General features: G+C 44.9%; 1 protein-coding gene across 1 annotated transcript in view; it reads right to left on the bottom strand.

Moving 5' to 3' along the window:
- The window catches only part of LOC141182585 (uncharacterized), a 54,159-nt gene that overhangs the window by 36,276 nt on the left and 3,635 nt on the right, over positions 1–14,248 (bottom strand). Inside the window, exons 4-5 of the mRNA XM_073660738.1 lie at positions 8,206–9,013; positions 7,893–8,121 (exon numbers count right to left, since the gene is read on the bottom strand). Of these exons, the coding sequence (XP_073516839.1) occupies positions 7,893–8,121; positions 8,206–9,013 (1,037 nt within the window). The remainder of the gene's footprint in view (positions 1–7,892; positions 8,122–8,205; positions 9,014–14,248) is intronic.

The raw sequence follows: 14,248 nt of genomic DNA, 5'->3' as shown, positions 1-14,248 counted from the left end.
TATCTGGCGCCATTTGCTGAAGACACATTTGCAGTGTGTCTTCAGCAAAATGGCGCCAGACAGCGTGGTATGGGCACGCGCTACTCCGGCGCCGCACTCCTCCCCCGGCCTCCGGCAGAACAGAACACTGGGCTGCGCTGGAGCACAGGGAAGAAAGGTGAGTATAAGTGCTTATTTTTTTGTATGTGTGCAGAGTGAAAGGAATGAGGGGTGCCATACATACCAGGATTGGGGGGCGAGGGGGCCACACATCAGGATTGGGGGATGAGGGGTACCAAGCATACCAGTATTGGGGGATGAGGGGTACCATGCATACCAGTATTGGGGGATGAGGGGTACCATGCATACCAGGATGAGGAATTGGGTGCCATGCATACCAGGATGAGGGGTACCACGCATACCAGGATTGGGGGGATGAGGGGTGCCATACATACCAGGATAGGGATGAGGAGTGCCATGCATACAAGGATTAGGGGGGTGAGGGGACCATGCATACCAGGATTGGGGGGGGGTGAGGGGTGCCATGCATACCAGAATAGGGATGAGGGGTACCATACATACCAGGATAGGGATGGGGTACCATGCATACCAAAATAGGCATGAGGGGTACCCTACATACCAGGATAGGAATGTGGGGTACCATGCATACCAGGATGAGGGATGGGGTGCCATGCATACCAGGATAGGAATGCGGGGTACCATGCATACCAGGATAGGGATGGGGTACCATACATACCAGGATAAGGATGAGGGGTATAATACATACCAGGATAGGAATGCGGGATACCATGCATACCAGGATGAAGGGTACCATGCATACCAGAATAAGGATGAGGGGTACCATGCATACCAGTATAGGGATGAGGGGAGCCATGCATACCAGGATGAGGGATGAGGAGTACCATACATACCAGGATAGGAATTGGGGATACCATGCATACCAGGATGAGTAATGGGGTGCCATGCATACCAGGATAGAAATGCGGGGTACCATGCATACCAGGATAGGGATGAGGGGTACCATACATACCAGGATAGGAATGGGGGGTACCATGCATACCAGGATGAGGGGTACCATGCATGCCAGAATAGGGATGAGGGGTGCCATGCATACCAGGATTGGGGATGAGGGGTGCCATGCATACTAGGATTGGGGATGAGGCGTGCCATGCATACCAGGATTGGGGATGAGGCGTGCCATGCATACCAGGATTGGGGATGAGAGGTGCCATCCATACCAGGATGGGGATGAGGGGTGCCATGCATACCAGGATAGGATGGTGGGGACAGGTTGGAGGCAGCACATACCAGCATGGGAGACCATATACCAATAAAAATGCTCGCCACCCGGGCGTAGAACGGGTTCAATAGCTTTTTACAATGGCAATGGCAAGGTTGGCAAAACTAGGACTATTCAGCCTGGAAAAGAGAGACAGTATAGAGACCTTGCCCGGGATTTGTTCAAAAGGAGGGATATTACGGTAACAAGAGGGCATTCACTAAGACTGGAAGAGAAACGGTTCCAGCACCAGCATAGTAAGGGGTTCTTTACGGTAAGAGCAGTGAGAATATGGAATTCACTGAGTGAGGAGACAGTAATGTCGGATTCACTAAACCAGTTCAAGCAGGGACTGGATGCATTTCTAGATACCAGGCAGATTTCAGCATATACTTAAAAATAAAATAAAATAGTAGGTTGATACAGGGATTTATTCTGACTGCTGGTTTCAGAGTCGGGAGGGAATTTTTCCTCAGGTGAAGATTGGCCAAATCATTTGGGGTTTTTGCCCTCCTCTGGATCAACTTTAGCAATTACAGAACTAACAGGTCGAACTTGATGGACGCAAGTCTTTATTCGGCTTTACTAACTATGTTACTATGATCTGACCATACAGCAGTTCCTACCTGAGATGTAGGTTGCCATGTAGGCAAGTGACGGCTAATTAAGAAAAGGACTATATGGCTATGCATATTGTGTAAAGGAGAATAACAGGTATAATCCTTTACGTCTGGATGTAGTATCCTCCATACATCGCCCAGTTGAGATCAAAGCACAATTAGCAAAGCTTTTGTTTGTGTTTTAGATTGGTGACTCCAGCCCAGGGACAGGTCTAAAGAAGGATCCAAGACAAAATTAAAGTCACCTCCAATGAAGATAAGGTCCTCCACAAAATATTTTAGTTTGTTTAAGTAATGACGTCATGTCTTAATTTGGTCACAATTAGGGAGATAGAAGTTTGCCAAAGTCAAAATTTTGGAGTATATGGGAGATCTTAACAAACACGAACCTCCTCTCCGTGTCAGACAGTGTTCCTACAATAGTATGCAGCAGTGATCTGTGGCGGCCTATACTCAGCACCTTAGACTTCAAAACTGCATTTTTCTGGGACGCCAAGATGAATAATATCTATTAATAATCTGAGGTACAGTATATGATCGCCTCTAAAGTGTGACTCCTGAAGAAAGAGAAAATGTACGTGCTGTTTATGTCTGTGATAAAACACTTGAGCTCCTTTCTCTGGAACATTAAGTCCTCTGACATTCAATGAACAAGTTTTGAGTTGTGCCATATTATATGAAAAAAAGGGGGAATGGAAGAGAGAAAGATTAAGAGAAAAGAGGAATTATAGACGGTAGATAGTAACGTCTACCTCTCAGTGTCTAAGAAGTATAGATTATGAATATATCAAAACAGTAGGAAATTGCGAAACAAGCAGATCCCAATGCAAGTCCCTAACTGGGGGTTGTCTTTACAGGCGCAAGTCAAACTTTCAGTTCTAGGGTTCCTATTAGGGGGAACCATGGAATATAAAGCAAGTAATGTAATACAGCCTGATATTACAGTAGTATCATGTGAACTCAACTTATATGCCGGTCTAAGATCTTATATGAACTTAGACATTCTATATAGTGGAAGAGTGGCACCTAAAACTCTATTTAGATATATCTAATTATATGCTTAACCCCTTTACAACCCAAGGTGGTTTGCACGTTAATGACCAGGCCAATTTTTACAATTCTGACCACTGTCACTTTATGAGGTAATTACTCTGGAACGCTTCAACGGATCTCCCTGATTCTGAGAATGTTTTTTCGGGACATATTGTACTTCATGATTGTGGTAAAATTTCTTCGATATCACTTACGTTTATTTGTGAAAAAAACGGAAATACGGCGAAAATTTTGAAAATTTTGCAATTTTCAAAATTTGAATTTTTATGCCCTTAAACCAGAGAGATATGTCACACAAAAGAGTTAATAAATAACATTTCCCACATATCTACTTTACATCAGCACAATTTTGGAACCCAAATTTTTTTTTGTTAGGGAGCTATAAGGGTTAAAAGTTGACCAGTGATTTCTCATTTTTCCAACAAAATTTACAAAACCATTTTTTTAGGGACCACATCACATTTGAAGTCACTTTGAGAGGTCTTTATGACAGAAAATACCCAAAAGTGACACCATTCTAAAAACTGCACCCTCAAGGTGCTCAAAACCACATTCAAGAACTTTATTAACTCTTCAGGTGCTTCACAGGAATTTTTGGAATGTGGAAGAAAAAAATGAACATTTAACTTTTTTCACAAAAATGTTACTTTAGGCCCAATATTTTTTATTTTCGCAGGGGTAACAGGAAAAAATGGACCCCAAAATTTGTTGTGCAATTTCCCCTGGGCACGCAGATACCCCATATGTGGGGAAAAGACCACTGATTGGGCGCACGGTAGGGCTCGGAAGGGAAGGAGCGCCATTTGACTTTTTGATTGTAAAATTTGCTTGAATAATTAGCGGACGCCATGTTGCGTTTGGAGAGCTCCTGATGTGCCTAAACAGTGGAAACCCCCCACAAGTGACCCCATTTTGGAAACTAGACCCCCCAAGGCACCTATCTAGATGCATAGTGAGCACTTGGAACCCTCAGGTGCTTCACAAATTGATTCGTAAAAATGAAAAAGTGGAAAAAAAATACTTTTTCATTATTACGGATCAATTTGTAAAGCACCTAGGGGTTCCAAGTTCTCACTATGCATCTAGATAGGTGCCTTGGGGGGTCTAGTTTCCAAAATGGGGTCACTTGTGGTGGAGCTCCACTGTTTAGGCACATCAGGGGCTCTCCAAACGCAACATGGTGTCCGCTAACAATTTGAGCCGATTTTCCATTCAATATGTTAGCGGACACCATGTCGCGTTTGGAGAGCCCCTGATGTGCCTAAACAGTGGAGCTCCCCCACAAGTGACCCCATTTTGGAAACTATACCCCTCAAGGATTCTATTAAGGGGTATAGCGAACATTTTGAACCCAGAGGTACGACACAGAATTTGATAACATTAGGTCATCATATTGAATAAGTTGTCACTGCTCTTGAGCGCAAGTGCTCGCTACTTGAGGTTGCATCGGGTACTCAGGTATGCACCATGCATCACGGGTGCTCAAGTAAATGCTCGAGTCCCTGCCCGCATGTTTCACGGTTATTAGACACCCACAAAATACATGCGGGGATCGCTCGTGCATGGCATGCAATCCCCGCGAGGTTTTTTTGGCCGCAAAGCATATGGGGCGGAGACTCGAGCACCCGCGATACTCAGTGCATACCCGAGCACCCGATGCAAACTCAAGTAGCGAGCACTTGCGCTTAACACTAGTCGCCATATCGTCATCTTTTTTTTTTTTTTTACATTGGAAAAAAGAAACAACCCCAACCCTAACATTAGCACAACCCCAACCCCAGCCCTAGCGTTTATTTTTTACAGCATTCCTCATGCGGTATAAGTGATGAGATTACTTTATTCTTTGGGTCAGTGCGATTACAGCGATACCAGAATCATATCGGGTTTTTATGATTGACAGCTGTCACACACTAAAAGACACATTTTTTAAAATCTAGTTTTTGCATCGCCATATTTTGGCCTACAGAGTCATGTGACGGCTCGTTTTTTGCGGGATGAGTTGACGTTTTTATTGGTGCCATTTTCAGGCACGTGACATTTTTTGATCGCTTTCTATTCCTATTTTTGGGAGGCAGAATAAACAAAAACCAACAATTCAGGAATTGTGTTTTTTTACATTTTTTTATTCTGCTCCGCGTGTGGTAAAATTGATATGGTAGCTTTATTCTTCGGGTCAGTACGTTTACAGCGGTACCACATTTATATAGTTTTTCCATGTTTTGGCGCTTTTACACAGTAAAAGCTATTTTATAGAAAAAAATATTTTTTTGCATCGCTTTATTCTGAGAGCTATAACTTTTGGATTTTTCAGATGATGGAGCTGTATGGCGGCTTGTTTTTTGCGGGATGAGATGACGTTTTCAGCGGTACCATTTTTATTTATATTCATCTTTTTGATCGCGTGTTATTCCATTTTTTGTTTGGCAGTATGATGATAAAGCATTGTTTTTTGCTTTGTTTTTTTTTTTTTTTTTTTACCGTGTTCACTGAAGGGGTTAACTAGTGGAACAGTTTTCTAGGTCAGGTCGTTACGGACGCGGCGATACCAAATATGTATACTTTTATTGTTTGTTTTTGTTTTTTTCATAATAATATTTATTGATGGGTACATTATATTTTTATTTTTAGTGGATTATTTTTTTTATATTTTTACAATTTTTTTTTAATTTTTTTTTCACTTTCAGACACTTTTTTTTACTTTTTTACTTTGTCCCACTATGGGACTTTCACTTTTTTTATTCTGATCGCCGGCATGGCACAGGAATGCAGCACCATCCCTGTGCCATGCAGGCTGTCAGCGCTGGACAGGGAGAAGATTGTTTGGAGATGCATTGCGCATGTCCAAGCAATCTTCCTGCTGTCTGGTGACCCGGATGTTGTCATGACGACATCATGTTGTCATGACGACATCGGGTCGTCATGGCAACACCCGGGAAGCCGCTTCAGACAGCGCTGGAAGCCGGAAGAGGAGGTGAGTATCGCCGATCACCTCCCCTTGCCCCCGCAATGCCGCGATCAACTTCGATCCCAGCATCGCGGGGGTTAATGTGCTGGGAGCGGTGCAGGACTGCTCCCTGCACATAGTATCGGGTGTCAGCTGTAACAATCAGCTGACACCCGGCGGCGATCGCGCCCGCACAGCCTGTGTGCGTGCGCAATCGCCATGACGTACTAATACAGGTCAGGCTCTTAAAGCCCAGGGCACTGACGCGTATTAGTATGTCATGGGCTTTAAAGGGGTTAAAGAAGTAAGTAAGCATCTGCAAACTGTCTCTCATCAGGGAAGACAAGATTCATTTCAGGAGCTCATATGATTGGCAGGTTCCTTTCCCATCTGGCTGCATCACCATCAAGTTCATGATCCATTGAACGCCTTCTGTGACGTGCTGGAACGCTCTGTGGCAATGGTGGAGCAGGTGGCCAGTCAGATATATGGAATGTCCAGGGCATCACAAATAGGTCTCATGTTGCTTGGATCTTTGAAAATATACAGCTGGAATGGGTACCCCCAGGAGTACATCAGGCCATTTTCCCGGATGGCATCAAGTAGTGGTTTCAATACCCTTCTTTTAGCAAGTGTCATTCAGGATAGATATGTGAGCAATTATATGCGTTTTCCATTGAAATCACCAGGACCCAACTCCTCTGCTTTACTCACAATGGCCTCTTTTACAGTGAAAAAATGTATGCGACAGATAATGTCCCTTGGATGCTCAGGATCTGGGCCATGATTGCCTATTGTACGGTGCGCCTTATAAATCTCCACCTCCTTATCAATAGGATCACCAAGGATACTATGAATAATGATCGCAGTGTTGGCATAATCACTTGTGCATTGATGCTTTCAGGTATACCCCTTATCCAGATATTATTGTGATTTAAACAGATGGTTTATTTACTGGTTGTGAAGATCGTGTCTTAGTTTCTGAGCATTATGATGGCCTCTAACTTGGACAACATTATCCTCTAATCTCTGTACCTTGTCAGTAAGCTGTGACAGGATAGAAGTGAGGGGAAGTATTTCAGTATTGTATGTGGTCTCCAGCCTCTGAATATATTGCTCCATATCTTCTTTAGTAGGGATAGACGCAATCTGATATACAAATAAGTTATGTTGTTCCCCATATCAGAATAACCTGTGGCTGTGGGGTAAATGTCCCTGTGAAGCAAGCACTGCTCAGCATGGGGGCTTTGGTGAGAGTACAGGGAGATTTATGGAGCTGTTTTCTTGTGAGGCCTACATTAAGAGAGAAGTTGGTGCAGGACTTACTGTCTGGAGCTGTCTGGCATCATGAGGGTTAAGGATGCTTCTTTTTCCAAGCTGAGCTCAGGCAGTAAGAGCTCCGGAGCAGTAAGATAAGACCTTCCATAAGAAACGCTGCATACCAGACATGCTGACGGAGGTGGAGGACCTCAGATTAACCTCTGATCTCTTCTTTCTTTTCCATATCGAAAGTCATGTTTGAGGCTGTAAATTGCTTATAATTCCCCAAGGAGCATGGTCTGAAGAGAGTGCTTTCAGTGTGTGCATTCTCTTGGTGCTATGTCCAGGCCATGTCCTTCCTGTTGATGTACAATGCGTCTAAAGGTGGCGTTGATTGGGGGCAGGATTGTGTGATGTAACAATCTTGTATGATGCAACATCCTTACGGAAACGCGAGTTGTGACACCAATGGAACAGCGCCAGAACAGTAAGTGCGTATGAGTGTTTTTATTTTAACAAGACCAAACATTAGGAATGAGAAGGAGTTGTCCTAGTAGTGGACAACCCCTTTATGAAGATACAATTTTCGGTTAAAAATGAAAAAGGCTTCTCCCCTGTGTGACCTCTGAAGTTTAAGAGTTGATTTCCGTGTAAAACATTTCCCGCATTAAGAACATGAAAATGGATTCTCGTCTGTGTGAGTACTTTGGTAACTAAGAAGTGATGATTTCTTCACAAAACATTTCCCACATTCTGAGCAGGAAAAAGGCTTCTCCCCTGTGTGAGTTCTCTGGTGCTTAACCAAAACTGATTTCAGGATAAAACATTTCCCACATTCTGAACAGGAAAAAGGTTTCTCCCCTGTGTGAGTTCTGTTGTGCTCAACCAAATCTATTTTTCGGCTAAAACATTTTCCACATTCTGGACAAAGAAAAGGCTTCTCCCCTGTGTGAGTTCTCTGATGTCTGATACAACATGATTTCGCTGTAAAACATTTCCCTCATTCTGAATATGAAAAAGGCTTCTCCTCTGTGTGAGTTCTCTGGTGCTTAACCAAATCTGATTTCCGGCTAAAACATTTTCCACATTCTGAACAGGAAAAAGGCTTCTCCCCTGTGTGAGTATTGATATGCTCAACCAAATCTGATTTCCGGCTAAAACATTTTCCACATTCTGAACAGGAAAAAGGCTTCTCCCCTGTGTGAATTCTCTGATGGCTGATAATACTTGATTTCGCTGTAAAACATTTTCCACATTCTGAACAGAAAAAAGGCTTCTCCCCTGTGTGAGTTCTCTGGTGCTTAACCAATTCTGATTTCCGGCTAAAACATTTTCCACATTCTGAACAGGAAAAAGGCTTCCCCCCTGTGTGATTTCTCTGATGGCTGATAAAACTTGATTTCTCTGTAAAACATTTTCCACTTTCTGAACAAGAAAATGGCTTCTCCCCTGTGTGACTTCTGTGGTGATTAACAAGATCTGATTTCTGGTTAAAAAATTTCCCACACTTGAAACAAAAAAATCTAGTTTCTGCTGTGTGAATGCTTTGATGTTTAGGAGAAGACTTTTCGAGGGAAAAACTATTTCCATATTCTGAACATGAAAATGGCTTCTTTGCTTTAGGAGCAATTTGTTTTTTAATGCTTATTTTGTGACTTTGATTTTCCTTAGTAGTCGGTAATGAATCAGAAGACAGGACCTGTTTCAAATGATCAGATGGCAGATCTTTGCTGTGAATGGATGATGGTATATCTGGAGCAATGGCATTCACTTCAATTGTATCCTGTGGGATCTCAAGATCATCTGATTTAAAAATTGAAGACGTGAGCTGTCCCTCTGATCTCCTGGTACTGTCATCTGCCAAGAATAAAACCAATTATTATTTATGAATAACATATCCTTAAAGTTTATATTGTTGAATATTGCTACTTAAACTCTCCGTAAAAATGTACTTTATGTAAAAGTATCATTATTTAGCAAGAAAACATCACAGAAAAAATCAGCCTTACCAACACCAAATCAGATAACAAATGCATTAGCATTTTAGTGTTGGTTGGGTGTACAGGGGTGTCTGTCCATGTGGGGTGCACTTATATAGTGCTGGGCAGCCTTCCTACCCAGTATGGACATCATCAGTATCCTAAGTCAGACACTGTGCATCAAAACTACCTGTGTGACTATGCAAGCTTCATCTGTGTGCATCTTTAATACTAGGCAACCACTCCCTCCATGAATTGGTACGATTGTGAGTGGTTGCTCCATAAGTATTTTGCACCTGCGCGGCCCCCACCTTTATCATGGGGGTCTGCGGCATCCTGCTAGTGCATTTGTTATATGATTTGGTGTTAGTAAGGCTGTATCTTTTTCTGTGATTTTTTTTTTTATTTTGCCCTATGTTAGCCGTCATTATTCACCAAGACAATAACAGTTCACAGTCTAATAGAAAACCTCATAGGATGAACCAGTGGAGCGTGGTGTTCAACTGTTTGTTAATTCTGCCTCCCAAATATGGAATAAAAAGCCACCAAACAATGTTATGTAGGTGAAATAATACCAATAAAAACTTCTACTCATCTCACAAAAAACAAGCCCCCACTCAGGTCCATCACCTGTCAATGGAAAACCAGAGGTTTCCACATTATTAGTGGCTCAAAGGCTTTTGAAAAGCAACATGGCTTCCATAAACCAATCCAGCAATATCCGCTCCCCCAAAGTCAGATCTCCCCCTCACTTCTGAGCCTTGCAGTGCGCTCAAAACACATTTAGCATCCATGTATTTGGCATTACTACAGTGAGAAGAACCCACTTAATTTATGGTGTGTGTCTCCTGGAGCACAATCTGGGCACTATGTGTTGGGTAATGAAATTATATATTTGTAATTTTCACTCTCCATCATCCACTGTGTGCTAATTTCCAGAAAGTGCCTGTGGAGTCAAAATAGTCACTACTCCTATAGATTATTTCACTGAGGGTTATAATTTCCAAAATTGAGTCACTTTATGGGGATTTCTACTGCTCTGGTTTTCTGACATTTGGTCACATTAGGGCTTCTGCAAATAGTGGGTCCCATCTCCTCTGGGATCTGCTCCTGCGACGTCTGCTACTCTCACCAGGAGCCGCCTTATTCATCCTGCAGGCGGCGCTGGTGATGGAGGAGATGTCACAACCGGAAGCTCTGGGCGGCGCAGGACTTGTCCAGCCACTAAGATTAGGATGACTGGGACCAGTAGTTGTCACGGGTGTGTTGCCACGAAGATCGTCACGAGTACACAGCCTGACTTCTCGCAGCTGACTTGTTGGTGCTTTGTGCTTTCTCGGCAGTGAAGGAGTTAATTCTCTCTCTCTCTGGGCTAGCTGAGGTCCAGCCTCGCCCAGCTGCAATCAATGCTTCTTTAGTGAGACTCCTTCATATTCCTGCAGGTCTGTTTGGGAAGTGTCGGTGAAAGCTTTTCATTCAGACTTACAGAGCGGAGCGTGGTGTTTGGAGTTGCTGAGATAAGTGTATTTGGAGTGTATTTTCCCTTCCTCGCTTTATCATTTATCTCCTTTCCCGTTGGTGTTCCCTCTGTTGTAGTTGTGTAGAAGTTGTATGCAAGGTGGTTTTGGTTTTTCCCTTGTACTGTCTCGTTCGTCTAAATACTGTGTGTGGGCATATTATTTCTGGTTCCCAATTGTTGTGATCGGGGTCCTTCTCAGGACTAGATTACTGAGGTGCAGGGATCCTCAGGAGGTAGGGGTTACGCTGGCGGCCTGGACCTCTGTACCTTTAACAGTACCTCCAGGTTTAGGGATTAGTCAGGGCCCCAGCTTAGGGTCAGCTTAGGCCCCCTACCTCCAGTATTCTGTGACAGTGTGACATTTTCACCGACCAACTTAGTTTTTCTCCAGCTACCATGGATCCAGTAGCCGGTCTAGCTCGGCAGTTGCAGAGTTTGTCCATGGGGCTGGCGGACGTCAGGTCCAAGGTTTTGCATCCTCTGGAGCAAGCCGGACCAGAACCTAAAGTAGCTCTCCCTGACAGGTTCACTGGGGGGCGGGACAAGTTTTTTGTTTTCCGGGAGGCATGCAAATTGTACTTTCGGCTGCGGCCTCGGTCATCGGGCAGTGAAGAACAAAGGGTGGGAATTGTCATCTCGCTCCTACAAGGGGACCCACAATCTTGGGCGTTCTCTCTTCCCCCAAGCTCCCCGGTTCTCCAGTCAGTGGATGGGTTTTTCGCTGCTCTGGGACTCGTATATGATGACCCAGATCGGATCTCCCTTGCTGAGTCTAAGTTACGTAGGATTCAGCAGGGAGATCGTCCGGCGGAGGAATTCTGTTCGGAGTTCCGTAGGTGGGCCACGGACACCCAGTGGAATGACCCGGCTCTTAGGAGCCAGTTTTGTCATGGTTTATCCGACAAATTACAGGATGTGTTGGCACAGTATGACTCTCCCGCGTCACTGGAAGCCGCTATGGCCCTTGCTATTCGCGTTGACAGACGGCTTCGGGAGAGGTGCGGGATAACTCTAACCCCTGTAATGTCTCCACCTCCTACAAGGTCCCCTCATATGGTGGTTCCCCTGGTCAGTCCGGAGGAGCCTATGCAATTAGGAGGGACATCTTTTCGGGGAAGGGGACCGGTGGTGCGCCATAAGACAGGAAGGTGTTTCCTCTGCGGGAAAAAGGGACATTTTATTGGGGGGTGTCCATCCCGTCCCTTGCAGAGTAAAGAGTCGTCGAAAAAACTGTTGATCCCAGGTTGTGTGGTGGACGGCAATCTGGGAGTAGGTATTTCGTCCCTAGGTTCGTCTCAGTTTCTCGTACCGGCGGAGGTGGTGGTGGGTACGAGAACTGAGAGGATATCTGTTCTTCTGGATAGTGGGGCCGGGGCTAATCTGGTTGATGCTCGGTTTGCCCGGGTTCAAGGTATGCGATTGAGTGAGTTGGCTAAACCCATCCCTATATTCTCGATCGATGCCAGGCCTCTCGGTCAGGGAAGTTTTTTGCAAGCTGTGCATGGCGTAAAACTTCAAGTGGGGGCAATACATAAAGAACTGTTGTCTTGCTACGTGTTGGAGGGTCTTCCCACTCCTATAGTGTTGGGCCTTCCTTGGTTAGCTAAGCATAACCCGGTTATTAATTGGCAAACCAGAGAGATAAGCCAATGGAGTAAATTCTGTAATAAAAACTGCATGAACACGGTCATCGGTGCGGTTACTCCTTGGGTCTTACCTCCATTTCTGGCGGACTTTGAGGATGTATTCTCGGAGAATGGGTGTCAGGAACTACCTCCTCATCGCGAGTATGACTGTTCTGTAAAACTGCTCCCTGAGGCCAAGTTACCTAAAGCTAGGTTGTATAACCTTTCTGGTCCTGAGAGGCAGGCCATGAAGGATTATATTTCAGAAAGTCTGGCTAAGGGGCATATTAGACCTTCATCTTCACCGGTGGCTGCAGGGTTCTTCTTTGTTAAGAAGAAAGATGGAGGCCTACGCCCTTGCCTGGATTTCCGTGAACTTAATCGGATTACGGTCCGAGATCCGTATCCACTCCCACTTATTCCCGATCTCTTTAATCAGATCGTGGGCGCCAAATGGTTCTCTAAGTTGGATCTCAGGGGGGCGTACAATCTGATTAGGATGAAGGAGGGGGATGAGTGGAAGACGGCTTTTAACACTCCGGAGGGGCATTATGAGAACCTTGTCATGCCATTCGGTCTGACTAATGCCCCGGCGGTGTTTCAACACTTTGTTAATGATATTTTTCGCCACCTGGTGGGACAGTTTGTTGTCATATATCTGGATGATATCTTAATTTACTCGCCGGATCTGGGGTCTCATCAGGAGCACGTTAGACAGGTGTTACAGATCTTGCGGGATAATAAACTGTATGCCAAGTGGGAAAAGTGTGTGTTCGCCGTACAGGAACTCCAGTTTTTAGGCTTCCTGGTTTCAGCGTCCGGTTTTCGTATGGACCCTGGGAAAGTGCGGGCAGTTCTTGAGTGGGATCGGCCGGAGAATCTTAAGGCACTACAACGTTTCCTGGGGTTTGCTAACTATTACCGGAAGTTCATTCGTAATTTCTCGTCCATGGTTAAGCCTCTCACAGACATGACTAAAAAGGGGACGGATTTTTCTAGGTGGTCTGACAAGGCTTGTCAAGCATTCTCCTCCTTGAAAAAATGTTTTGCCTCGGCACCCATACTCATTCAACCTGATGCGTCTCAGCCATTCTTTGTAGAGGTAGACGCTTCCGAGGTAGGGGTGGGAGCAGTATTGTCACAGGGTTCGTCCCCTGGTAAGTGGCATCCGTGCGCCTTTTTCTCTAAAAAATTGTCGTCCGCTGAGAGGAATTACGATGTCGGCAATAGGGAACTCTTGGCCATTAAGTTAGCTTTTGAGGAGTGGCGCCATTTTTTGGAGGGGGCAGTTCATCCGGTCACCGTCATCACCGATCACAAGAACCTGCTATATCTGGAGTCCGCTAAACGTCTGAATCCCAGACAAGCTAGGTGGTCATTGTTTTTTACCAGGTTTAATTTCGTCGTTACATATCGTCCTGGGTCTAAAAATGTAAAGGCGGATGCCTTATCTCGTAGTTTCCCTGGGGCCGGGAATACGGACGACCCGATTCCTATTCTTCAGGAGGGGGTGGTGGTTTCGGCAGTATGCTCTGAGCTGGAGGAGGAGATATTGGAGGTTCAGGGGGACGCCCCTGTTGGACCTCCAGGGAGACTGTTCGTTCCAGATCAGTTGCGACAAAAGGTGATCGAGGCACACCATAACTCAGTTTTTGCAGGACACCCGGGGAGTAAAGCAACTGTGGATCTCCTCTCGCGTCGGTTTTGGTGGCCTAACTTGCATAAAGAGGTGGTAACTTTTGTCGCGTCCTGTGGGGTTTGTGCGCGCTCTAAGACCTCACATACCCGTCCGTCTGGGGCCCTCTTACCTTTGAAGATCCCGGAGCGTCCTTGGACTCATCTGTCTATGGACTTTATTACGGACCTCCCTTCGTCTTCGGGTAAAACGGTCATACTCGTTGTAGTGGACAGGTTCAGCAAGATGGCACATTTTATCGCTCTTCCGGCTCTCCCTAATGCTAAAACTCTT

This window comes from Phyllobates terribilis, unplaced genomic scaffold (assembly GCF_046119375.1).
Source record: "Phyllobates terribilis strain yellow unplaced genomic scaffold, ASM4611937v1 Scaffold_35__1_contigs__length_13245226, whole genome shotgun sequence".
Taxonomy (NCBI): domain Eukaryota; kingdom Metazoa; phylum Chordata; class Amphibia; order Anura; family Dendrobatidae; genus Phyllobates; species Phyllobates terribilis.
This window is presented reverse-complemented; position numbering and strand designations above follow the sequence as displayed.